Consider the following 27,400-nt stretch of genomic DNA (forward strand, 5'->3'; position numbering starts at 1 on the left):
CTTTAAGGCTTGAAAGTGTCTTGGGTTGGATGAAGTCTTCAATCCTGTGTCTGGGTCTTGCTGGAGGCCTGCAGGCTATGTGAGCACACAGGCCTGCAGATTTGTTATAAGCCAGGCCTGATCATAGCTCAGGGCTCCCATTTGGAGAAAGGCCCCCATCAAGAGAGCTGTGTGCTCCAGCAAGGAGGGAGGTGTGCTCCCATTAAGAGAGGTGATCTACTCAGGAAACAGAACCTCATATTGGGGAAATTCCTTAACCAGAGAACTGGGAGAGCCAGAACAGCTGCGCGAGTCTGAGGAGACTAAGAAAGTTGAGATAACCAGCGAATACAGGGGACTGAAGGGAGTCTGTAAATCTCAGCAGATTGAAGGGTGTTAGGAGAACCCCTATCCAGAGACCAGGTGCTGCAACTAAAGGCTAAGTGGGCCAGAGAGCTAGGACTAAAGGTCGAGAGACCCGGGTAGCTCTGTATTTTCCGTTATCTGTTTCTTGCGAGAAAAAAACCCTTGTGCCTCTGTACTTTTCTTTAAGTTTTCAATAAAAGTGGGCCGCCAAGCCTTTAAAATACAGTTCAGATTGGCGTGGACTTCACTAAAATGCACCTACCATTGAGCTAAGCAACCTCCATATGACAATACAGTACTTACATTTCCCCCAGCTTCTATACCGCAGGCAGGGCCGTTTGAAGGAATTTGGGGGCCCCAAGCAAAATGGGGGCCCCCAAGCACCCCCCCCCCCGCATGCAAAGCCTATGTTAATACTACACTAATCTTTTTTTCTATTCTTACCTCCCGTTCTTCCCTGTAGGCTGCTGCTGTAGCGTGGCCGAGCTCCTCTTCCCCAGTCCCCTATCAGATAGTGCCGGATACCGCGCGCGGTACAGGAGATTCAGTTTCCGGTCTTCCCGGCCTGACTGTAAGGAAGTGAGCACTCAGTGTGCACTTCCTGTCAGTCCGGCCGGGAACAGGAAACTGAATCTCCTGTACCATGCACGCTACCCGGTCAGACTGAGAGGACTCCAGGTGGAAGGAAGAGGAGCTCGGCCACGCTACAGCCTGGGAAGGGGAAGTTGGGGGCCCCAGGCCAGCTCGGGGCCCCAAGCAATTGTTTGTTTTGCCTGTCCTGTAGCGACGGGGCTGACTGCAGGGCATGACGCCATTCTTCTGATGAGACCCTGAATCTTGCAAGATGACGCTCCAACACAACGCAAGGACTGACAAGTTGCAATATAAGAACAACTTTTTGTTTTTGGGTTTAGAAACAGTTGAACTAAGTGGAGCACATAGGAGAAGCTGCCTGCTTGCAAGCTCTGTCTGTCTGATCGACTCAGTCACAGTGCTGAACACGACATGTAATATAAAGGAGTAGAAATTACCTGTTCGCTTGGCGTGTCATTGGTAGAGAATCCACAGGCGGCGGCATAAGCTGGGTAGATTTCTGACCATCCTTCACTGGTGCAGTTTTTGGAAACATTTCCTGAAAAACAATATTTTAGAATGATTATCCTGGAAGGATTGGGCATGGGAGGTTTTCAAACTTTCAATATTGTTTTCAACACCTAACATGAACTTTCAATTCCCCAATCGACTTTATCTCTCTTGTACTCTTTTTTGGACAGCCCCAATCCCTGCTGCCATTCTCTATGCACAAGAAGGTTGGTCACTCAACATGAGCGCCATTCAGAGAGCACTGAACATTTTCTCAATGAATGCAAAGCATTCTCTGATTGGATGCGGCAGCAAGGTGGGGTCAAGATCTCCACCTTGCCCAATCAGAGAATGCTTTGCCCTCAGGGCTGGACTGGGACAAAAATTTGGCCCTGGACTTCATCCAGACTGGCCCACTTTGACAGGTCTCTCCCATGGTGGCCGGACAACTCCCGCACCCCCCCCCCCCGGCCACCCAAGCCCCCTCTTCCCCTTCACTAGCCACTAGCTGTTCTACTTTATTGGAGTAGAACGGCTGGTACTCTTATAGGCAGTACCAGTGGGGAAGCTAGACATTATTTCACCCGGGCAAAGAATCAGTTTGGTGCCCCCCCTTATGGGACAAGATTAGGCGGAAGTGAGAAACTCCCAGGCCATAGCTGTTGAGTCAGCTGTCTGTCCCCTCCCCAATGCTCCTCTATCGCCCCCCCCCTGCTCCTCTGGTCCTCCCCCTGCTTCTTTGTTCCCCCCCAGGTGAGCACTGCGGGAAGGGAGAGACAGAGGAGCGGAGGGGGGCGGCGGTCCGCTGTCACTGAAGCCGGCCCACTGAGCCATCGGCCCACCGGGAAACTCCCTGTAGTCCCAATGGCCAGTCCATCCCTGTTTGCCCTTCATTGAGAAAATGCAAAGTGCTCCCTGTGTTCAAAAAGCGGTGGGGAAGCCACAGGACCTGGAGGCTAGTGGAGATCACTGGAGTACAGGGGCGGACTGACCATTTGGGCACTCGGGCACTGCCCGAGGGCCCCATGCCACTAGGGGGCCCCATCAGGGTTTCCAGCCTCAGTAAAACCAGGGACAGTATGTAAAAATATGTTTTGTTTTTTTTAAATTCCAAAATTATAGCTGTCCCGCCTCTCCAGTAATTTTCAGTGTGTGTATGTATACTGTATGTGTATACTGTGTGGCCCCATAATCTATTGCCTGGGGGCTCCATAATCTCCTATTGCTCGGGGGCCCCATAATCTCCTATTGCCCGGGGGCCCCATAATCTCCTATTGCGTGGGGGCCCCATGAGTTGTCAGTCCGCCCCTGCTGGAGTAGTGGTGCCCAGTATAGTGATTGTCAGTTTTTAACCACTTCAGCCCGCGGAAGAGTTTACCCCTTTTCCTGACCAGAGCACTTTTTGCAATTCGGCACTGCGTCGCTTTAACTGACAATTGCGCCGTCGTGCGACGTGGCTCCCAAACAAAATTGACGTCCTTTTTTCCCACAAATAGAGATTTCTTTTGGTGGGATTTTGATCACCTCTACAGTTTAAATGTTTTGTGTTCTAAACAAAAAAAGAGCGAAAATTCAGCAATATTTTTCACTTTTTGCTATAATAAATATCCCCAAAAAATATATAAAAAAAGAGATTTTTAATACAGCTTACCTGTAAAATCTTTTTCTTGGAGTACATCACGGGACACAGAGCGGCATTCATTACTATATGGGTTATATGGAGTACCTTCAGGTGTAGACACTGGCAATCTCAAACAGGAAATGCCCCTCCCTATATAACCCCCTCCCATAGGAGGAGTACCTCAGTTTTGTAGCAAGCAGTATGCCTCCCAAAATGGTCCTCAAAAAAGAGGGGTGGGAGCTCTGTGTCCCGTGATGTACTCCAAGAAAAAGATTTTACAGGTAAGCTGTATTAAAAATCTCTTTTTCTTTATCGTACATCACGGGACACAGAGCGGCATTCATTACTATATGGGATGTCCCAAAGCAATGCTTACAATGAGGGGAGGGAGAACATCTCCAAGACAAAAGGATTTAATTTAGAGATATACTCAAATCATAATAAATCCAACTTAGTTGAGAAAAATAAAATTTTTAAATTTAACTCGAACAAGAGGAGCCCCCGGAATCCGAGGGTCTCAAACTGCAGCCTGCAGCACTGCCTGCCCGAAGGCAGTATCAGTATTCCTTCTTACGTCCAACTTGTAGAATTTTGTAAACGTGTGGACAGAAGACCAGGTTGCCGCCTTGCAAACTTGAGCCATAGAGATCTGGTGGTGTGCTGCCCAGGAGGCGCCCATGGCTCTAGTAGAATGAGCCTTTAATGATACTGGAGGAGGCAACCCTTTCAAGCCGTAGGCCTGAGTGATTAATTGCTTAATCCACCTAGAAATGGTGGACTTTGCAGCTGCCTGCCCCTTCTTGGGCCCATCCGGTAGAATGAACAGCACATCTGTCTTCCGGATCTTCTTTGTAGCTTTAAGATAGGCCTTCATGGCCCTGACAATATCCAAGGTATGCAGCAACCCTTCCTTTCTGGAAGTAGGTTTAGGGAAGAAGGATGGTAATACCAAATCCTGGTTCAAATGAAAACTGGATATGACCTTCGGAAGGAAGGAAGGATGAGGGCGGAGAACGACCCTGTCCTTATGAAAAACAAGATATGGTTCCTTACAGGATAAGGCTGCCAGCTCCGAAACTCTTCTTGCGGAAACTATGGCAACCAAAAATACTAACTTCCTTGTCAGTAGAACCAAAGGAATATCAGCCAACGGCTCAAACGGTTGTTTCTGTAAACTTGACAGAACAAGATTTAAATCCCACGGACAAAGCGGGGATTTAACTGGAGGTCTAATACGTAAGACCCCTTGAAGGAAGGTCTTAACCAGCGAGTGGGTGGCCAGCGGCCGCTGAAACCACACTGACAGAGCAGAAATCTGTCCTTTGATTGTGCTTAATGCCAATCCTTTATCCACTCCTAGCTGGAGAAAACTTAATACTCTATCGATGGTAAATTTGCGAGAAAGCCATCGCTTGGACTCACACCAGCCTACATAGGCCTTCCAGACCCTGTAATAAATCACCCTAGAGACCGGTTTCCTGGCTCTGATTAGGGTAGAGATTACTTTCTGAGACAGACCTCTACCCCTGAGAATCAGGGATTCAGCTTCCAGGCCGTCAAATTTAGATGCCGTAAGGCAGGGTGGAGGATCGGACCTTGCGATAGCAGGTCTGGCCGTAGAGGAAGAGTCCAAGGGTCTCCCACTACCATCCTTAAGATTAGTGAGTACCATGCCCTTCTGGGCCATGCTGGAGCTACCAGGATGACTGGTATGTGCTCCACCCGGATCCTGCGCAGCAGGCGGGGTAGTAACTGGAGCGGGGGAAACGCATAAAGAAGTTTGAACTGATGCCAAGGGCAAACCAACGCATCGGTTCCGCAGGCCATCGGATCCCTTGAGCGGGACATGAACCTGTCTAGTTTCTTGTTGAGTCTCGATGCCATGATATCCACGTCCGGCACTCCCCATCTTTGGCAGAGTGCTTGAAAGACTAGTGGATGCAGAGACCATTCCCCCGGCCATAGAGTCTGGCGGCTTAAGAAGTCCGCCTGAAAGTTGTCCACTCCTGGAATGAATATTGCCGATATGCAGGGCACATGAGCCTCTGCCCATAGAAGAATCAAGCTCACCTCTCTCTGAGCGGCTTGACTCCTGGTTCCCCCTTGGTGATTTATGTGTGCCACGGCCGTGGCATTGTCTGATTGAATTCTCACCGGGAACCCCTGCAATTTTGACGTCCAAGCCCTGAGGGCTAGTCGAGCAGCTCTGAGCTCCAAGATGTTGATGGGCAACTGCTTCTCTGGCTTTGCCCAAGTACCTTGGCGAGTGCAACCATCCAAAATTGCTCCCCAGCCCGTCAGGCTGGCGTCTGTGGTCACTATCTTCCAAGCCACTGGGCTGAAAGACCTCCCCTTCAGTAGATTCTGAGGGTCTAACCACCAACACAGACTTTGTCGGACTCTTGATGAGAGCGGCAACGGGATATCCAAGGCCTGTGGCCTTCTGCTCCATGCTGACAGGATGGCTGCCTGTAGGATGCGAGTGTGGCTCTGGGCGTATGGTACCGCCTCGAATGTGGCCACCATCTTGCCTAGTAACCTCATACATAGGCGAATAGTCGGTTCTTTCTTGCTTAGAACCAGTAGGATTAATTCCTTGATGGCTTTTACCTTCCTCAGAGGTAGGAACACTCCTTGTTGTTCTGTGTCTAATCTCATGCCGAGATATTCCAACTGCTTTGTGGGCTGGAAAGCTGACTTTTCTCGATTTAGGACCCAGCCGAACCTCTCGAGGTATTGGACCGTGAGGGCCACTGCTCGCTCCAAGCCGGGAGACGAGTGATCTATGACTAGGAGGTCGTCCAGGTATGCTAGGATCGTGACCCCTTGGATCCTTAGTTTGGCTAGGATTGGAGCTAGGACCTTCGTGAACACCCGGGGGGCCGTAGCCAACCCGAAGGGAAGCGCCACGAATTGGAAGTGACGCGAAGCCACCATGAAGCGTAGATATCTTTGATGTGGCTGATAAATTGGAACATGAAGGTAGGCATCCTTTATGTCTATGGACGCCATGAAGTCGTCCTTCTGGAGTGTGGCAGCTGCTGACCGCACGGATTCCATCCGAAATGAGCGGATCTTTAGATATGCATTTACCATCTTTAGGTCCAAAATTGGCCTGACATCTCCATTGGATTTTGGGATGATGAATAGGTTGGAGTAGAAACCCAGCCCCTGTTCCAGGACTGGTACCTCTACTATTACTTCCTGGGAAAGTAGATGATCTAATGCCGATCTTAATGCGGCTCCCTTTTCCGGATCGTTTGGAATCCTCGACTTCTGGAAATGAGGAGGAGGAAACCTTAGGAAATCTAATTTGTAGCCTGTGGCCACGGAAGACCGTACCCACTCGTCGGGAATGCTGGCTTCCCAAATCTCTGAAAAGAGTCGCAGCCTTCCCCCCACCTTCGTGGGTGGGGGCGCCCCTTCATAAGGTTGGCTTGGGGGCTGGTTTTGCTGGTTTGCGAAACCACTGCCTTTTGCCTCTAACAGCCTGTCCTTGTGATCTGCTGTTGAAGCCGAAGTTTGCTTTTGCAGGAGGCCGTCGATACTGCTTGGCATTAGAGGGCCCCTGACCAGGGGAATACTGTCGTTTAAACGCAGGTCCCTGAACCTTCTTCTTAGTTGGCAAGAGAGTACTCTTGCCGTTTGAAATGGTCTGAATGTATTTATCTAGGTCTTCTCCGAAGAGTCGTCCTCCGTGGAAGGGGAACCCTACCAGGAGCTTCTTGCATGGGGGCTCAGCCTCCCAGCTTTTTAACCATAAGAGTCTTCTCATATGGATAAGGGATAACGATAAACGTGACGCTTGCTGGATAGAATCCTTGATTGCGTCTACCGTAAAACATATGGCCTTAGGGACATCCGAAAATTTTTCTGCCTGCTGGGCCGGAATAAGTTTAAGCATCTGCTTAAATTGATCCGATAATGCTTGAGCGACCCCAATCGCAGCCACAGCTGGCTGTACTACTGCCCCTGCAGTAGTGAAGGAGTTCTTAAGTAGTGCTTCCAAGCGCTTATCAACTGGATCCTTGAACACCTGTATGTTTTCTACAGGGCATGTTAACGATCTGTTAACACATGAGATGGCTGCGTCCACTGCAGGAGTAGCCCATCTTTTGGAAAAATTTTTTTTTTTTTTTTCCATAGGATATAGGACAGAGAACCTTTTAGGTGGTAAGAAGATCTTATCTGGCTTGTTCCAATCTTGGAACAAAATTCCCTCTAATAGAGGATGGATCGGAAACACAGCATTGCTTTGAGGCGCCCTCAGTGAGCCCAAAGCTGAAACCGTCGATACCTGGAGATCTGGTACTGGCAAGTTGAATGTCCTATGGACCAAGTCCGACAATCCTTGAATCCACCAGCTCTCCCTCAGGGAGACTGCCCCAGACTCCTCTGTATCCGGGTCTTCGATCCCTGAACCTACTTGGTCCGTGTCCAAGAGGTCGTCCAATTCCCCTGAGGAAAGGACCTCCTCTTCTGAGGGTCCGCGCTCGGGCGACGGAGATCTATTCCGCTTACTGCCCCGCATAGCTGCGGATATCATTTTTCCCATGCTTTTCTGCATCTCTTTTAAAGAGGTGAGTAATACCTCCTCCGTGACCATCTTAGGGTTGGACTGACCCGCGTCAGCTCCAGCCCCAGATCCCGATGGCCCCAAGGCTCCCTGTAGGGAAAACAGCGGCATACCATGGTACAATACCGAGGTACACCTGCTACCTATTGGTATTTGGAACTATAAAAGTTAATTGTCCAAACACCTGTTTGGGGGATAAAAAAAAAAATGCTTCCTCTCCCCTAGATGACTTTTTTTTTTTTTTTTTTTTTTTTTCGTTTTTGTTTCAAATCCAGGAAAGAAAAAACATTCTGTCCCCCTGAGTAGTATTGCAAAGAAAAACTATGAGATGGAAAAGAAACAGCCTATTTCTAGGCTTGACAAAACAGTCCTCTGAAGACTGCAATATCCTTTCTGGCCACTGTGTGTCCTCGGCGCCCCGTGCTGCCGCTCTGGTCTTTCTCCTCAGTTCCAAAGTATTGATGGAACAAACAAGGAAGGGCCGCCCCTTCCTTTAAGCCACTGACCCGCCCTTCCCCCCCAGCAACCTCAAACAGGAAATGCCCCTCCCGACAGGGGGAGGGGGGGGGGATTTTGGGAGGAAGGGACCTCTCTGTTCCAGCAAACTGCAGCCTGCAGCCTGGAACCATGAGGAGGTCAGCGTTTTGCCTGCTTGCAGGCTCTGAGGAGGAAGACTGAATGGAGCATCGCCTGGAGGCCTGCAGGTAAGCATAGCTCTCTGACACACACATATATTTTTATATAACACAGGCCCCACTCAATGCTTTTCCAACACTACAAGGGAGGTCACATCTTATGGGGAATAATACATAGAGAGCCATCCTATCTTTATGATATGTGACTAGTTTGCCAGATGCAGTGCATAACTTTAGGCATGTCCCCTGTGACCCCCCAGAAAAAACCTGCTAAGAACCAAGTTCCGCAAGTTTTCCCCTCACTTACCTGCTCCATGCCGCAGGACTTTGCCAAGCAAGAGGCCCAATCTTCCCCCATCTCCGTGGGGATGTCTAGACCTTCAGGCCCTGGGTTCCTATGAAGGATCCACTGTCCTGGGCCCATATAGCACCCTGGCAACAGAAAACTTTAGGTACCCAAAGGTTTCTAAGTTCTGGGCCCAGGGTCCAGCTCTCTAAAAAGAAAAGCATTATGGGCTATACCCCAAGGGTTTGGGGTCCGGTTACTGACCACTTTAGCGCTGAGGCTTTTTTGGACAGAACCGGTTAGCTCACCTAATCCCAAGGATGCGGAGGCAAGCTAAACCATGACTAACACCTAAGACACTGGCGTAAAAACTGAGGTACTCCTCCTATGGGAGGGGGTTATATAGGGAGGGGCATTTCCTGTTTGAGATTGCCAGTGTCTACACCTGAAGGTACTCCATATAACCCATATAGTAATGAATGCCGCTCTGTGTCCCGTGATGTACGATAAAGAAAAACGAATTTCTACAATGTTTTTTATTTTGTTAACCCTTTCACGCCGAGCGTACGCATATATGCGTCCTCGGCTTTCGGGGGTTATACCGGGAAGATGCCTGTACTCATCCCGGTACCGTTGTTTAGAGCGGGCGATTGGCTATCCAGACATAACAACCGATGCGGCTAAAAGCCGCTCGGTTGTTATGCCGGAGGAGCGGGAGGGGACATCCCCCCTCCCGCCTATCTGAACGGGCCTCCCGTCCCACCGGGAGACCCGATCCTCCATCCGGCGCCTCCATCGTCCAGGCGCAGACTGAAACTAAGCCGTAAACATCTTTGATTCAGTCTCCGCAATGGAAACACGGAAGCAACGTCATGACGTCACTTCCGGGTTTCTCGGCTGCCAATGGCGCCTGATATATAAAAAAGTACACAGTATTCAGAATCGCCGTTTTCGGCGATCTGAATACATTAAAGTGCAAAGGAGGGCTCAGGGGTCTTTTAGACCCCCGATTCCTCCATAAAGAGTACCTGTCACCACCTATTACTGTCACAAGGGATGTTTATATTCCTTGTGACAGCAATAAATGTGATCAAAATGTAAAAAAAAAAACTATTTAATATTATAAAAATAAATAAGAAAAAAAAAATTAAGCGCCCTCCCTCCCCGCGAGCTTGCGCAACAAAGAAAACGAATACCGAAGTCGCGCCCGCATATGAAAACGGTGTTCAAATCACACATGTGAGGTATCGCCGCGATCGTCAGATCGAGAGCAATAATTCTAGCACTAGACCTCCTCTGTAACTCTAACCTGGTAACCGTAAAAAAAAAAAGTTTAAAGCGTCGCCTATGGAGATTTCTAGTTACCGTAGTTTGTCGCCATTCCACGAGTGCGCGCAATTATAAAGCGTGACATGCTTGGTATCTATTTACTCGGCGTAACATCATCTTTCACATTATGCAAACAAATTGGGCTAACTTTACTTTTTTCATTTTTTTTTAATTCATGAAACTTAATTTTTCCCAAAAAGTTGCGTTTGACAATCGCCATTTTATTCTCTAGATTTTCTGCTAAAAAATATATATATATAATTTTTGAGGGTTCTAAGTCATTTTCTAGCCAAAAATATGGATTTTAACTTGTAAACACCAAATGTCATAAATAGGCTTAGGCATGAAAGGGTTAAATTCCAAGGAGAAGGCAGTTACAAAAGTGACTAAATTTGTTTTCCTGTCATTAGAACTCTTGCTATAGCTCATTTTGTAACCGGCATTTCCCAAGAGGGCGATTCTAATTTCCTCCATGGCCAGACGGGCTGCTCTATCTATCTGTATAGATGTATCTTATTTTTTTTGCGCTACAAACAAAGAGCGTCAAGTTTGAAAAAAGACCATTTTTTTTTTACCTTTTGCTATAATACATATCGGAAAAAAAACGTTTCCTCAGTTTAGGCCGATACGTATTCTTCTACATATTTTTGGTAAACAGAATCACAATAAGTGTATATTGATTGGTTTGCGCAAAAGTTATCGCGTCTACAAAATAGGGGATAGATTTAGGGACTTTTATTTATTTTTTATTGTTTTTATTGGTAATGGCGGCGCTCTGCGATTTTTAGCGGGAATGCGACATTGCGGCGGAAGAAATCTGGCCCCCAAATGACACGTTTTGGGGACCAGTGACATTATTACATTACATTGACAGAGATCGCTATTCCCGATCACCGAGGACAGTAGATCTCTGTCATGTCCCCTGTCAGAACGGGGAATTGCATAGGCCCAGATTCAAAAAGCAATTGCGTCTGCGTAACCATAGTTACGCAGCGCAATTGCTTGCTTGCGTCGGCGTTTCGAATGCTCCTGATTCAGGAACCTCGTTACACCGACTGCAGCCTAAGATATGACTAGCATAAGGCTCTTATGCCAGTCATATCGTAGGCTGCATTCTTACGATGGCCGCTAGGTGGCGTTCCCGTAGTGGTCAGCGTATAGTATGCAAATTGCATACTAACGCCGATTCACAACCCTACGCGAGCCCTGCGTACGCAGTTAACGTCGTTTGCGTACGTCGGTTTTTGCATAAGGCTGCCCATGCTATTAGCAGGGGCAGCCAATGCTACGTATACCCGTCGTTCCCGCGTCGCGTTTTTGAAAAATTACGTTGTTTGCGTAAGTGAATCGTGAATGGCGCTGGACGCCATTCACGTTCACTTTGAAGCAAATGACATCCTTGTGACATCATTTACCGCAATGCACGTCGGGAAAGTTTCCAGACGGAGCATGCGCACTACGCTCGGCGCGGGAACGCGCCTAATTTAAATGATCCGAGCCCCCTACGGGATCATTTAAATTACGCGCCCTTAGCCGGGCAGTTTTCCGGAGCGCACACGCAATTTACGGAGCTACTGCTCCGTGAATGAAGCGTAGCGCAGGAAATTTACGGAGGCGCAGCAGCAAAACGGTGCGCTGCGCCTCCGTAAAAAATGGGCAAAGCTACCTGAATCTACCCCATTGTTTACATAGTCAGATCCCCGTTCTGCCTCTGTAATAGGCGATCATGGGTCGCCAGCGGACATCGAGTCCGCCCGACCCACGGGCATGCGCCCCTCCGTAACTGCGCCTGTGCGAGCCGCCGTACTGGTACGACGATTCACGCACGAGAGCCGACCTGCCGCAGTATATCTGCGTGAGCTGGTCGGCTAGCGGTTAAATAAAAATCGTACAATCTGGTATTTTCTGGTATGTTTGTCCCATCGGATAATTCGGCGTGAATTGTCGCGATTGGCTTTCGAAAACTGTGTACTAAAAATCAAATTTTCATACAATTACTTCGAAAGCGGTATTTTTCGTACGGTTTTCTGATCATCCGTATAGGCCATTAGGGTGAAGGTCCGATATAAAAATCCATACATATAGGTCCATATAAAATCCAAGCTCTCCTTTCTTTCGGCGTACCTTAGATCAGGGATCCTCAAACTACGGCCCTCCAGCTGTTGTAGAACTACACATCCCATGAGGCCTTGTAACACACTGACATAACTAGGCATGATGGGAATTGTAGTTCCTGAACAACTGGAGGGCCGTATTTTGAAGACCCATGCCTTAGATCTTGTCATCAGACTATATTACATACTCAGTGGTGGCCGGCCTCTAATCTACATGCAGGGCACCGGACACATGGATTCCAATGTATTTTTTTTTTTAGAAGCACATGATTAGAGCCTGAAGCTCTAATTGGCCTCAGAAAAGGGTGGGCTCGGGGCGCAGAACACTGCGCCCTGAGCCCACCCAGTTGTGCGAAAATAGGGAACTAGTATTTGCTATTGTCTTCCTGTTTCTCCTCCCGGCCAATCAGGAAGTGGGTCTTAAGACCTGATTGGCCGAGAGAAGAAGAGACCGCAATGGCTGCCGAGGAGGAAGCTGTTGAGAAGGAGGAAGCCACCAAAGAGGAGACGCAGGAAGGAAAGGAAGGTGACCTTGACCTAGATGGGGGTAAGTGCGGGGGCTGGTGGGCGGACAAGTGAGCAACGTGGATTGGGAGGGACTGATCCACCGAGCGATGGGGGGGTTTGGGGTATCACCCGAATGATGGGGGGGGGGGGTGTCAGGAGGTTTGTTTGCCACCCCCAGAAAAAATTGAGCACCAGCTGCCACTGTTATTATACACATACACACACACACACATAGTCTTCTCTCTCTTCTATCACAAAAGGCGCCGCCGCCGGGAAAACGATGTGGGCTTTATCACAATTTGCATCCCAGTTGAAGCCCTAGGCCCAGATTCTCGTAGATCCGGCGTATCTCTGCGGCGGCGTAACGTATGTCATTTACGTTACGCCGCCGCAAGTTTTACAGGCAAGTGCTTTATTCACAAAGCACTTGCCTGTAAAGTTGCGGCGGCGTAGCGTAAATCACCCGGCGCAAGCCCGCCTAATTCAAATTAGCCGGGTAGGGGGCGTGGATCATTTAAATTAAGCGCGTTCCCGCGCCGAACGTACTGCGCATGCGCCGTCCGGAAAATATCCCAGGGTGCATTGCTCCAAATGACGTCGCAAGGACGTCATTGGTTTCGACGTGAACGTAAATGGCGTCCAGCCCCATTCACGGACAACTTACGCAAACAACGTAAATTTTTAAATTTCGACGCGGGAACGACGGCCATACTTAACATTGGTTGCTCCTCATATAGCAGGGGCAACTTTACGCCGCGCAAACCTAACGTAAACGTCGTAACTTCACTGCGTCGACCGCACGTACGCTCGGGAATTCGCGTATCTAGCTAATTTGCATACTCGACGGGGAAAACGACGGAGGCGACACCTAGCGGCTAAAAAAAAAAAAATGCATTTAAGATCCGACAGCGTAAGAGACTTACGCCTGTCGGATCTAATGGATATCTATGCGTAACTGATTCTAAGAATCAGGCGCATAAATACGACGGCCCAGATTAGGACTTACGACGGCGTACATGGCGTTGCGCCGTCGTAAGCCCTTTGAGAATCTGGGCCCTAGTTCACATTGATGTGATTTGACATGAGATTTGACATGTCAAATCGCATGCCAAATCAACGGGAATTGCACCTTCCGAATCGGTGAGATGCCGCATCTGCGGGGCGCCGCACCGATTCCAAAAAGCAGTTTTTGTACTACTTTTGGCGAATTGGGGGTGCGATTTCCATTGGCACAGATGTCTCTGAAATCGCAGACCCCCCCCCCCCCAAGCAGTCAGTGTGAACCCAGATCTTCAATGTGCAGAACGAAGCACAGAGAGCGATGTTGGGAACACAGATGAAGAATCATTCCGGATTTGCGCGGCTCTGTGGAAGGTTGTGAACGTTCTGCCCTTGGCGATCTTCCCGGGAGAGCTCAGCGGTGACAGCGTGTTAAAAGTGCACTTGTCTTGGAGAAACCCCCGGGGGAGACGCTTAACCTCCCTGGCGGTATGATTCTTTCAGAAAAAACATGCTGAAAGCGGTACCATTATTTGCAAGGAAATTTGGCGTTTTATACTGTAGGTCTGTCATTTTTAGAAATAACTCACTTAAATCTGACCAAACAAGCTTCTAATAGGCATCCCGGGTATGAAATTTTTTTAAAAACAAAATTATAAATTATAATATAATAAATAATTATAAATCAATATAACAAATAATAATATAATTATAATAAAAATTATTCAATAATGTAATCAAATCAAAATCACTGAAATTTGCTCAGTTGCAGAATTGTTGCTGTCATTATTTTTTTTTTTTTATGACGAATTTCCCCACAAATCGCTATCGCACAATTCTGCAAGTGATTATAATTTATTATCGCTGTTTTTTAGCTGATCTAAAACTATTTTTGACATAAAGGGACACTTTTGGTTGCTATGGACAATCTACAGTTTGCAGGGAGAAAGAAACGTTTTTATTATATAAAATGACATGCAGGGCAATGGACAGACCACTAGGGACAAGGGGGGTGTGTTTTTTTTACATACAGTACTGTAATCTATAAGATTACAGTATACTGTATGTATAGTGTTTGTTTACTTTTTTGAATTTGGCGCCGTTCTCCGTCCCCGTGCGTCGTAACGTCGCAGGGAACGGAGATCGGCGTCACACGGAGGCACTGTGTGAATCGAGCGAGGTCCTGCTCGCTCACACAGCGCGGTGGCATCGCTGGATCCAGGGACAAGGTAAGTGAAACTCCCTGTACATCCAGCGAGGCGAGCCCGAGTCTGACTCGGGGTTACCGATCCTTGCCCAAAAATCTCACCCCGAGTCAGACTCGGGAACACCGCCCAGGAGGTTAAATAGATGGCAAGAGGTCAACTCTCCGGCATTTCCTCCGCTCCGTGTATTCGTCTTATTATTGGGATCTCTGACTTGTTTTTATTAGCGGATTTTGATATGTTTTTTGGTGTTTTGTATGGATGGGGGCTGTATATACACTCACCGGTCTCTTTATTAGGTACACCTGTTCAATTGCTTGACAACACAAATTGCTAATCAGCCAATCGCATGGCAATGCATTTAGGCATCTAGGCGTGGTGAAGACGATTTGCTGAAGTATCAGAGTATCAGAATGGGGAAGAAAGGGGGATTTAAGTGACTTTGAATGTGGCGTGGTTGTTGGTGCCAGACGGGCTGGTCTGAGTATTTCAGGGATTTTCACACACGACCATCTCTCGGGTTTACAGAAAATGGTGGGGGGAAGAGAAAATATCCAGTGAGCGGCAGTTGTGTGGAGGAAAACGCCTTGTTGACGCCAAAGGAGAATGGCCAGATGATAGAAAGGCATCAGAAACTCAAATAACCACTCGGTTCACCCAAGGTATGCAGAATACCATCTCCGAATGCACAACACATCCAACCTTTTGTGTTGGGAATTTGGGGGGCGGCAGCGGGTAAGTATTCTAGGAGGGGAAATTTGGGAGGGTGAGTACCGCATGTGGCCAGCACAACGGCGCCCCCCGCATCTCTGACCACATGTGGTACTGCATACACCGGCGCCCCCGCACCTCTGGCCACATGTGGTACTGCATCATACACCAGCGCCCCCCGCACCTCTGGCCACATGTGGTACTGCATACACCAGCGCCCCCACACCTCTGGCCACATGTGGTACTGCATACACCGGTGCCCCCGCACCTCTGACCACATGTGGTACTGCATCATACACCAGCGCCGCCTCACTTCTGGCCACATGTCTTACTGCATCATACACCGGCGTCCCCGCACCTCTGACCACATGCAGTACTGCATCATACACTGGCGCCCCCGCACCTCTGACCACATGTGGTACTGCATACACCAGCGTCCCCTCACTTCTGGCCACATGTGGTACTGCATCATACACCGGCGCCCCTGCACCTCTGGCCACATGCAGTACTGCATCATACACCGGCGCCCCCACACCTCTGGCCACATGTGGTACTGCATCATACACCGGCGCCCCTGCACCTCTGGCCACATGCAGTACTGCATCATACACCGGCGCCCCCGCACCTCTGACCACATGTGGTACTGCATCATACATCAGCGCCCCCGCACCTCTGGCCACATGTGGTACTGCATACACCAGCGCCCCCTCACTTCTGGCCACATGTGGTACTGCATCATACACCGGCGCCCCCGCACCTCTGGCCACATGCAGTACTGCATCATACACCGGCGCCCCCGCACCTCTGACCACATGTGGCACTGCATACACCAGCGCCCCCGCACCTCTGGCCACATGTGGTACTGCATACACCGGCGCCCCCGCACCTGGTAAGTATTCTAGGAGGGGAAATTTGGGAGGGTGAGTACTGCATCTCTGACCACATGTGGTACTGCATACACCAGCGCCCCCACACCTCTGGCCTCATGTGGTACTGCATACACCGGCGCCCCCGCACCTGGTAAGTATTCTAGGAGGGGAAATTTGGGAGGGTGAGTACCGCATCTCTGACCACATGTGGTACTGCATACACCGGCACCCCCGCACCTGGTAAGTATTCTAGGAGGGGAAATTTGGGAGGGTGAGTACCGCATTTCTGACCACATGTGGTACTGCATACACCAGCGCCCCCTCACCTCTGGCCACATGTGGTACTGCATCATACACCGGCGCCCCTGCACCTCTGGCCACATGCAGTACTGCATCATACACCGGCGCCCCCGCACCTCTGACCACATGTGGTACTGCATCATACATCAGCGCCCCCGCACCTCTGGCCACATGTGGTACTGCATACACCAGCGCCCCCTCACTTCTGGCCACATGTGGTACTGCATCATACACCGGCGCCCCCGCACCTCTGGCCACATGCAGTACTGCATCATACACCGGCGCCCCCGCCCCTCTGACCACATGTGGCACTGCATACACCAGCGCCCCCGCACCTCTGGCCACATGTGGTACTGCATACACCGGCGCCCCCGCACCTGGTAAGTATTCTAGGAGGGGAAATTTGGGAGGGTGAGTACTGCATCTCTGACCACATGTGGTACTGCATACACCAGCGCCCCCTCACTTCTGGCCATATGTGGTACTGCATCATACACCGGCACCCCCGCACCTCTGGCCACATGCAGTACTGCATCATACACTGGCGCCCCCGCACCTCTGACCACATGTGGTACTGCATACACCAGCGCCCCCACACCTCTGGCCACATGTGGTACTGCATACACCAGCGCCCCCGCACCTCTAGCCACATGTGGTACTGCATACACTGGCACCTCTGGCCACATGTGGTACTGCATACACCGGCGCCCCCGCACCTCTAGCCACATGCAGTACTGCATCATACACCGGCGCCCCTGCACCTCTGACCACATGTGGTACTGCATACACCAGCGCCCCCACACCTCTGGCCACATGTGGTACTGCATACACCGGCGCCCCCGCACCTGGTAAGTATTCTAGAAAGGGAAATTTGGGAGGGTGAGTACCGCATCTCTGACCACATGTGGTACTGCATACACCGGCGCCCCCGCACCTGGTAAGTATTCTAGGAGGGGAAATTTGGGAGGGTGAGTACCGCATCTCTGACCACATGTGGTACTGCATACACCAGCGCCCCCTCACTTATGGCCACATGTGTTACTGCATCATACACCGGCACCCCCGCACCTCTGGCCACATGCAGTACTGCATCATACACCGGCGCCCCCGCACCTCTGGCCACATGTGGTACTGCATCATACACCAGCGTCCCCGCACCTCTGACCACATGTGGTACTGCATACACCGGCGCCCCCGCACCTCTGACCACATGTGGTACTGCATACACCAGCGTCCCCGCACCTCTGACCACATGTGGTACTGCATACACCGGCGCCCCCGCACCTCTGGCCACAAGTGGTACTGCATCATACAACAGCGCCGCTTCTCTTCTGGCCACATGTGGTACTGCATCATACACTGGCACCCCCGGCCACATGTGGTACTGCATACACCGGCGCCCCCTCACCTCTGGCCACATGTGGTACTGCATACACCGGCGCCCCCGCACCTCTGGCCACATACAGTACACTACTGCATACACCAGCAGTCACTGTGGTACGAATTATCTGAGTTTCTATTGATTCCTATGGGGAAACTCGCTTTGATATACGAGTGCTTTAGATTACAAGCATTCTTCTGGAACGGATTATGTTCGTAATCCAAGGTACCACTGTATTGAGATTCACTAGCCTAGAACAAGGCCTGATCAATTCAATATTTTTCATTTTTTGACAGACTTCTCCTCTAGGAAGTGTATCTTTTCTTCTTCGCAGAGGAGAAGCAGTACTGGGGCGGGTCTTCACAGTAGTGATCACATGATTAGGAGCAGACTCCCCTCCGGTGTTCACCATCAGGATACAAAGGAGCTCTGAGAAGATTGAACATCCCCTCCTCCGATATGATCAGGAGATGACAGTCCTCCTGTCTCGTATAACGAGTCCTCATTCCTAATCAGTTTCATTTGTCACCCAGCGACACGGAGAACCTCCTGCCACAGAGAACATGTATTGAAGGATAACACCGCCGCTCCCTCCGATAAATGTGCCACTCTCGCCCGTCCTCGCCATTCTGTACGATGACACGGTGATGAATGGCGCGGCGTAATGGCCGTTCTCTGATTTATGTTCATTTCTACCTCGAAGCTGTGAAAATTTGCTGCATGACAGGGAGGCTGTAAAAACGTAATAAAACTAAATGAATCTCGGAATTTGTAACATTTGTCTTAATCACCGCCGGCTGAGACAAAGCGAGAAGAGATCCTGAAAAATATGAAATATCCATGCCGGGATTCTAAGGTAGCCCAACACTGGCTGCATGCTTGGGAACATCCTGTGTATGACTGACTGCCAGATATGACCTAATTCCAAAGAGAGAGGAGGGGGGGGGGGTCCCCTCTATTGTTATTAGAAACTATCTTCACATGAGAAGCCTCCCTTTCCATTAGAGCCCCCCGACCACATGGGTCAACCCATTTTACCAGAGCCCTCTTTACATTTGAAGCTTCCTTTTACATCAGCGGTCCCCCATCACATCAGAGCCCCCTTTACAACTGAAGCTCCCTTTCACATCAGCGGTCCCCCATCACATCAGAGCCCCCTTTACAACTGAAGCTCCCTTTCACATCAGCGGTTCCCCACATCAAATTAAATTAAATGCTCCCTTTCACATCGGAGGTCTCCCCATCACATCACAGATCGCCCCTTTACCTCACAGGTCCCCCCATTACATCAGAGCACCCATACACATCAGAGGTCCCTCTGTCTCATCAGAGGTCCCCTCATCACATCAGAGGTCCCCCTGTCACACCAGAAGTCCCCTTTAGAGGTCTCCCATCTCATCAGAGGTCCCTCATCACATCAAAAGCCCCTTTTACCTCAGAGGTCTCCCCATGATATCAGAGGTCTCCCCATAACATCAGAGGTCTCCCCATAACATCAGAGGTCTCCCTATAACATCAGAGGTCTCCCCATAACATCATAGGTCTCCCCATAACATCACAGTACTCCACTTCACCTCAGTTCTCCCCTTCACCTCAAGATCTCCCCCCTTCACCTCAAGATCTCCCCCCTTCACCTCAAGATCTCCCCCCTTCACCTCAAGATCTCCCCCCTTCACCTCAAGATCTCCCCCCTTCACCTCAAGATCTCCCCCCTTCACCTCAAGATCTCCCCCCTTCAACTCACGATCTCCCCTTCAACTCAAGATCTCCCCTTCAACTCAAGATCTCCCCCCCTTCACCTCAAGATCTCCCCTTCAACTCACGATCTCCCCTTCAACTCACGATCTCCCCTTCAACTCACGATCTCCCCTTCAACTCACGATCTCCCCTTCAACTCACAATCTCCCCTTCAACTCACGATCTCCCCTTCAACTCAAGATCTCCCCTTCAACTCAAGATCTCCCCTTCAACTCAAGATCTCCCCTTCAACTCAAGATCTCCCCTTCAACTCAAGATCTCCCCTTCAACTCAAGATCTCCCCTTCAACTCAAGATCTCCCCTTCATCTCAAGATCTCCCCTTCAACTCAAGATCTCCCCTTCAACTCAAGATCTCCCCTTCACTTCAAGATCTCCCCTTCATCTCAAGATCTCCCCTTCAACTCAAGATCTCCCCTTCACCTCAAGATCTCCCCTTCACCTCAAGATCTCCCCTTCAACTCAAGATCTCCCCTTGACTTCAAGATCTCCACTTCAACTCAAGATCTCCCCTTCAACTCAAGATCTCCCCTTCAACTCAAGATCCCCCCTTCAACTCAAGATCCCCCTTCACCTCAAGATATCCCCATTACATCAGAGCACCCCTTCACATCAGAAGTCCCCCCATCACATCAGAAGTCTCCTCCAATCATATTAGAAGCCCCATTTACATAAGAGGTCCCCTTATTACATCAGAGCCCCCCTTAACAACAGGCCCCCCCCATCACATCAAATGCCCCCTTTTACTTCAGAGATCTCCCCATAACATCACAGGTCTCCCCTTCACCTCAGAGATCTCCCCATCACATCACAGGTCTCCCGATAACATCACAGGTCTCCCCATCACATCAGAGGTCCCCCCGTCACATCAGAGGTCCCCCGTCACATCAGAGGCCCCCCAATCACATCAGAGGTCTCCCCATCACATCAGAGGTCTCCCCATCACATCAGAGGTCTCCCCATCACATCAGAAGTCTCCCCATCACATCAGAGGTCTCCCCATTACATTAGATGTCTCCCCATCACATCAGACGTCTCCCCATCACATCAGAAGTCCCCCCCCCATCACATCAGAGGTCTCCCCTTCACCTCAGAAATTTTTCCATCACCTCAGAAATCTCCCCATCACATGTCTCCCCATCACATCACAGGTCTCCCCATCACATCACAGGTCTCCCCATCACATCACAGGTCTCCCCATCACATCACAGGTCTCCCCGTCACATCAGAGGTCCACCCGTCACATCAGAGGTCCACCCGTCACATCAGAGGTCTCCCCATCACATCAAAGCACCCCTTTACATCAGAGGTCTCCCCATCACATCAGAGGTCTCCCCATCACATCAAAGCACCCCTTCACATCAGAGGTCCCCCCATCACATCAGAGGTCCCCCCATCACATCAGAGGTCTCACCATCACATCAGAGGTCTCACCATCACATCAGAGGTCGACCCGTCACATCAGAGGTCCCCCCATGACATCAGAGCACCCCTTCACATCAGAGGTCTCCCCATCACATCAAAGCACCCCTTCACATCAGTGGTCCCCCCATCACATCAGAGGTCTCACCATCACATCAGAGGTCCACCCGTCACATCAGAGGTCTCCCCATGAAATCAGAGCACCCCTTCACATCAGTGGTCTCCCCACAACATCATAGGTCTCCCCACCACATCAGAGGTCCCCCAATCACATCAGAGGTCCCCCCATCACAACAGAGCTCCCCCCGTCACAACAGAGGTCTTCCTGTCACAACAGAGGTCTTCCTGTCACAACAGAGGTCCCCCTGTCACACCAGAAGTCCTCCCATCACATTAAAAGCCACCTTTCACATCAAAGGTCTCCCCATCACATCAGAGCCTCCCTTCAAATCAGAAACCCCCATTCATGCCAGAGGCCCCCCATCACACATTCACCCCTATCACACAGTCTGAACTCCCACCCATACATAAATACCCCCTATGACACCACAGTACCCCTATAGCAGAGTTCCCCTATCACATCACATTCAAGTCTCCCATCACCACAGAGTCCTCCCATCCATCTCAGAACTTGGTCTTGAAGCCCAAATCAGTAGAGCAGTCTAGGGTGACAACGTTGCTTCTCCATAGATACAGTGGGGGAGTGAGCGTTGTCACCCTACGTCAGGAAGTGTGTTACCTGCAAGATTACTGGGTTAAAATAAAGTATGAATATTCTAAAAAAAAGAGAAAAAAAAAGGGAAAAATAATGCAGCCACCATATACATGTATTAAATTTCCTTTCATGAAAAGTTACACTTTGGGACAAATCGTTGGGAACATTTTCGGCACATTTCTTAGAGATGAAGAAGTTTTGTTCCACTTTGTGTCCCAAGAAATCTCTCTGTGAGCGCCTATTATCTCTCACAGCAGCCCTCGTGAAAGTAGTTCAGAGACGGCACAGAAAGTACTTATTATTTTTATAGAAGGGTGCTCGTTAATTGCCATCCGCGAGGAAAAGAAGGGGAATCAGAGAAATGAGTTGACCTATGGGCGTTCTGAAAGAACTCGGCTCTGTGCGGGAATATTAAATAGCGAGGCTTTGAAGCCTGATTAAAATGTTGAAAGAGTTATTTCCAATGGGGATTTGTCTGAAAAAAGAAAAAAACTGGCACATATTTTGTTTTTCAAAGCGAGGAACAAAAAAAATTAACAGGTGCAAAAGTTTCCGCCAAGTGGCTCCAGACGGAAAGTTTAACTGCATTGTGATATCTATCTATCTACACATCTACACATCTATCTATCTATCTATCTATCTATCTATCTATCTATCTATCTATCTATCTACATATCTATCTATCTATCTATCTACATATCTATCTCTATCTATCTATCTACACATTTATCTATCTATCTATCTACACATTTATCTATCTATCTATCTACACATTTATCTATCTATCTATCTATCTATCTATCTATCTATCTATCTACACATTTATCTATCTATCTATCTATCTATCTATCTATCTATCTATCTATCTATCTATCTATCTATCTATCTATCTCTATCTATCTACACATTTATCTATCTATCTATCTATCTACACATTTATCTATCTATCTATCTATCTATCTATCTATCTATCTATCTACATATCTATCTATCTATCTACATATCTATCTATCTTTATCTATCTATCTATCTATCTATCTATCTATCTATCTCTATCTATCTACACATCTATCTATCTATCTATCTATCTATCTATCTATCTATCTATCTATCTATCTATCTATCTATCTACACATTTATCTATCTATCTACACATTTATCTATCTATCTATCTATCTATCTATCTATCTATCTATCTATCTATCTATCTATCTATCTATCTATCTATCTATCTATCTATCTATCTACACATTTATCTATCTATCTACACATTTATCTATCTATCTATCTATCTATCTATCTATCTATCTATCTATCTATCTTTATCTATCTATCTTTATCTATCTATCTTTATCTATCTATCTTTATCTATCTATCTATCTATCTATCTATCTATCTAAGGTCACGGATGGCAACCCCCCCCCTTTTTTTTTTTTTATAAAAAAAAATATGATATATATATATATATATATATATATATATATATATATATATATATATATATATATATATATATATATATATATATATATATATATATATATATATATATATATATATATTTTTTATTATTATTATTAAAGGGCCCAGAGGTCCCCAGGGCCCCAGATGGCAACCCTCCTTTTAAAAAATTTAAAATATTAAAGGGCCCAGATATATATTTTTCTTTATTTCTTTTTTTTTTCTTGTAAAGGGGCCCCCCTGCTTCTCAATTCGCGGCAGCCCCCCCCCCCCTGTTCTCAATTTCAGGAGGCAGCACACCCAGCACCCCCCCCCCTTGGTTCTCTGCTCCAGGGAGCCCATGCCTGAAGCTGTGTAAGGGGCCCCTTAATTCCTGATGGCGGCCCTGCCTGGCCCGGTCAGTTTAGGCGGACAGCCAGGTCTTGTTAGGTTTCCAGTTGTGCCATAGCGGCGTAGCGTAAATCTGCCGGCGTATGAGCGCGGAATTCAAATGTTAAAGATGTGGGCGTGTTTTATGTTAATTTTACTTGACCCGACGTAAATGACGTTTGTTCTGAACGGCGCATGCGCCGTCCGTGGGGGTATCCCAGTGCGCATGCTCAAAATGAACCCGCAACAAGCCAATGCTTACGACGTGAACGTCATTCTACGCAAAGCCCTATTCGCGAACGACTTACGCAAACAATGTAACATTTTAAAAATTCAACGCGGGAACGACGTCCATACTTAACATTGAGTACGCCTCATATAGCAGGGGTAACTTTACGCCGAAAAAAGCCGAACGCAAACGGCGTAAAAAAATGCGCCGGCCGGACGTACGTTTGTGGATTCGCGTATCTAGCTAATTTGCATACTCGACGTGGAATTCGACGGAAGCGCCACCTAGCGGCCAGCGTAAATATGCACCTTAGATCCGACGGCGTACTAAGACGCCAGTCGGGTCTAGCCCAGCTTCAGGCGTATCTTGTTTTGTGGATACAAAACAAAGATACGCCGGAGCAACCTAGAAGTTACGCGGCGTATCAATAGATACGCCGTCGTAACTTCTTCGTGGATCTGCCCCCATGTGCTTGTAAAGAGAGGCGTCCCAATACTTTTGGTAATACAGAGTATGTAATTTCTAGGAATGGATGTACACTATGATGTGTGTTTTTTTAATGATACATATATTGTCCAATTTATCAGTTTTTAACATGAAGCACATTTTCTAATTTTGTAATAATATTCTTATCAATTTGCTTGCGGCAGAACTCGTAAAAGTCCCACGGGCAAATTTCTCTGTCTGGTGCCAACAAGTCATCCTCTGCCATCCCTGAGGTTCCGTCGGCATATTTCCGGCCAGAGAAGGTGTCGGGGGCTGTGCGGGGCATCCATGCATATCGGAAAGGGGCTGATTGGCATGTCTGATGAGATATTTATTTGCATTTGTATATTTCCTCTGCATAAAAATAGGACAAGCTATTCATGTAAATATCCAAATCTCATTGGCTATCCCCCTCGCGAAGCGAAGCGCGGCTTGCGCTTGTAGAATGCCTAATTTTCTAGGATTTGCGGATCTCGGAGAAGGAGTTCTGGTTCACATCAGAAAGCTCGGCATGATAATGTTGTTTTTTCCCCTGAAGACGCTTGTTATTTTGTATTTGTGTTTGTAAATTTACTCTGGGGGTCTTTTTTATTATTATTATAGAACTTGTCTTACAAATGTTGTGTAAATTGTATCATGTGCGTTCCAGATGAACAAATCTGGTCTGAATTAAATGGAAATCACTTTGGAAGTAAGGGAGAGGGAACTAAACGTGTTATTATTATACGCAGCATATGTTAGAGAGGCACAACAAGCAAATACAAGATTAAAACATCAAACATTTGTAGCGCTTAAAATTATACTAAACCCAGGAGCCTGCATTCACTATATCTGGTCTCCCCAGGACTCTGCATTCACTATATCTGGTCTCCCCAGGAGCCTGCATTCACTATATCTGATCTCCCCAGGAGCCTGCATTCATTATATCTGGTCTCCCCAGGACTCTGCATTCACTATATCTGGTCTCCCCAGGAGCCTGCATTCACTATATCTGATCTCCCCAGGAGCCTGCATTCATTATATCTGGTCTCCCCAGGACCCATTAACTATATCTGGTCTCCCCAGGAGCCTGCATTCACTATATCTGGTCTCCCCAGGACCCATTAACTATATCTGGTCTCCCCAGGAGCCTGCATTCACTATATCTGATCTCCCCCGGAACCTGCATTCACTATATCTGGTCTCCCCAGGACCCATTAACTATATCTGGTCTCCCCAGGACTCTGCATTCACTATATATGGTCTCCCCAGGAGCCTGCATTCACTATATCTGGTCTCCCCAGGAGCCTGCATTCACTATATCTGGTCTCCCCAGGAGCCTGCATTCACTATATCTGGTCTCCCCAGGAACCTGCATTCACTATATCTGGTCTCCCCAGGAACCTGCATTCACTATATCTGGTCTCCCCAGGAGCCTGCATTCACTATATCTGGTCTCCCCAGGAGCCTGCATTCACTATATCTGGTCTCCCCAGGAGCCTGCATTTACTATATCTGGTCTCCCCAGGAGCCTGCATTCACCATATCTGGTCACCCCAGGATATCTGGTCTCCCCAGGAACCTGCATTCACTATATCTGGTCTCCCCCCAGGGCCCATTCACTATATCTGGTCTCCCCCAGGAACCTGCATTCACTATATCTGGTCTCCCCAGGAGCCTGCATTCATTATATCTGGTCTCCCCCAGGACCCTGCATTCACTATATCTGGTCTTCCCAGGAGCCTACGTTCACCATATCTGGTCTCCCCAGGAACCGGCATTCACTATATCTGGTCTCCCCAGGACCCTGCATTCACTATATCTGATCTCCCCCAGGAGCCTGCATTCACTATATCTGGTCTCCCCAGGAACCTGCATTCACTATATCTGGTCTCCCCAGGAGCCTACATTCATATCAGGGCCTTAAAAAATAAATAAACCAATGGAACATGAGCTTAAATAGAAAATGTGGAGTAAATCTTGAATACATCAGTCAGCTTTTTTTTTATGTGGCTCTATTTTAACTCCATTCCTTCTGACCACTTGGACCTTTTACCTCTACAGTTGTGCTCATAAGTTTACATACCCTGGCAGAATTTATGATTTCTTGGCCATTTTTCAGAGAATATGATTGATAACACAAAAACTTTTCTTTCCCCCATGGTTAGTGTTTAGCTGAATCCATTTATTATCAATCAACTGTGTTTACTCTTTTTAAGTCATAATGGCAACAGAAACGACCCAAATTACCCTGATCAAAAGTTTACATATCCCAGTTCTTAATACCGTGTATTGCCCCTTTTAACATCAATAACGGATTGAAGTCTTTTGTGGAATTTGTGGATGAGGCTCTTTATCTTCTCAGATGGTAAAGCTGCCCCTTCCTCTTGGCAAAAAGCCTCCAGTTCCTGTAAATTCTTGGGCTGTCTTCCATGAACGGCACGTTTGGGATCTCCCCAGAGGGGCTCAATGATATTGAGGTCGGGAGACTGAGATGGCCACTCCAGAACCTTCACTTTATTCTGCTGTAGCCAATGACAGGCCGACTTGGCCTTGTGTTTTGGATCATTGTCATGTTGGAATGTCCAAGTACAACCCATGCGCAGCTTCCTGTCTGATGAATACAAATCTTCCTCCAGTATTTTTTGATAACATTCTGCATTCATCTTGCCATCAATTTTGACCAAATTTCCTGTCCCTCTGTAGCTCACACATCCAAAAAACATCAGCGATCCACCGCCGTGTCTCACAGTAGGGATGGTGTACCTTTCATCATAGGCCTTGTTGTCTCCTCTCCAAATGTAGTGTTTATGGTTTTGGCCAAAAAAGCAAAATTTTGGTCTCATCACTCCAAATGACTTTGTGGCAGAAGGTTTGAGGCTTGTCTCTGTGCTGTAAGCGGGATACTTTGTGGCATTTGCGAAGTAATGACTTGCTTCTGGCGACTCGACCATGCAGCCCATCTTTCTTCAAGTGTCTCCTTATTGTGCATCTTGTACAGCCACACCACATGTTTTCAGAG

General features: G+C 48.2%; 1 protein-coding gene across 2 annotated transcripts in view; it reads right to left on the bottom strand.

Moving 5' to 3' along the window:
* The window catches only part of LOC120939835 (vasoactive intestinal polypeptide receptor-like), a 373,379-nt gene that overhangs the window by 124,758 nt on the left and 221,221 nt on the right, over positions 1 to 27,400 (bottom strand). For both annotated transcript variants that reach the window (XM_040352223.1, XM_040352222.1), the window contains exon 4: positions 1,377 to 1,477. In XM_040352223.1, the coding sequence (XP_040208157.1) occupies positions 1,377 to 1,477 (101 nt within the window). The remainder of the gene's footprint in view (positions 1 to 1,376; positions 1,478 to 27,400) is intronic.

The sequence above is a fragment of the Rana temporaria genome, chromosome 5, assembly GCF_905171775.1.
Source record: "Rana temporaria chromosome 5, aRanTem1.1, whole genome shotgun sequence".
Classification (NCBI taxonomy): Eukaryota; Metazoa; Chordata; class Amphibia; order Anura; family Ranidae; genus Rana; species Rana temporaria.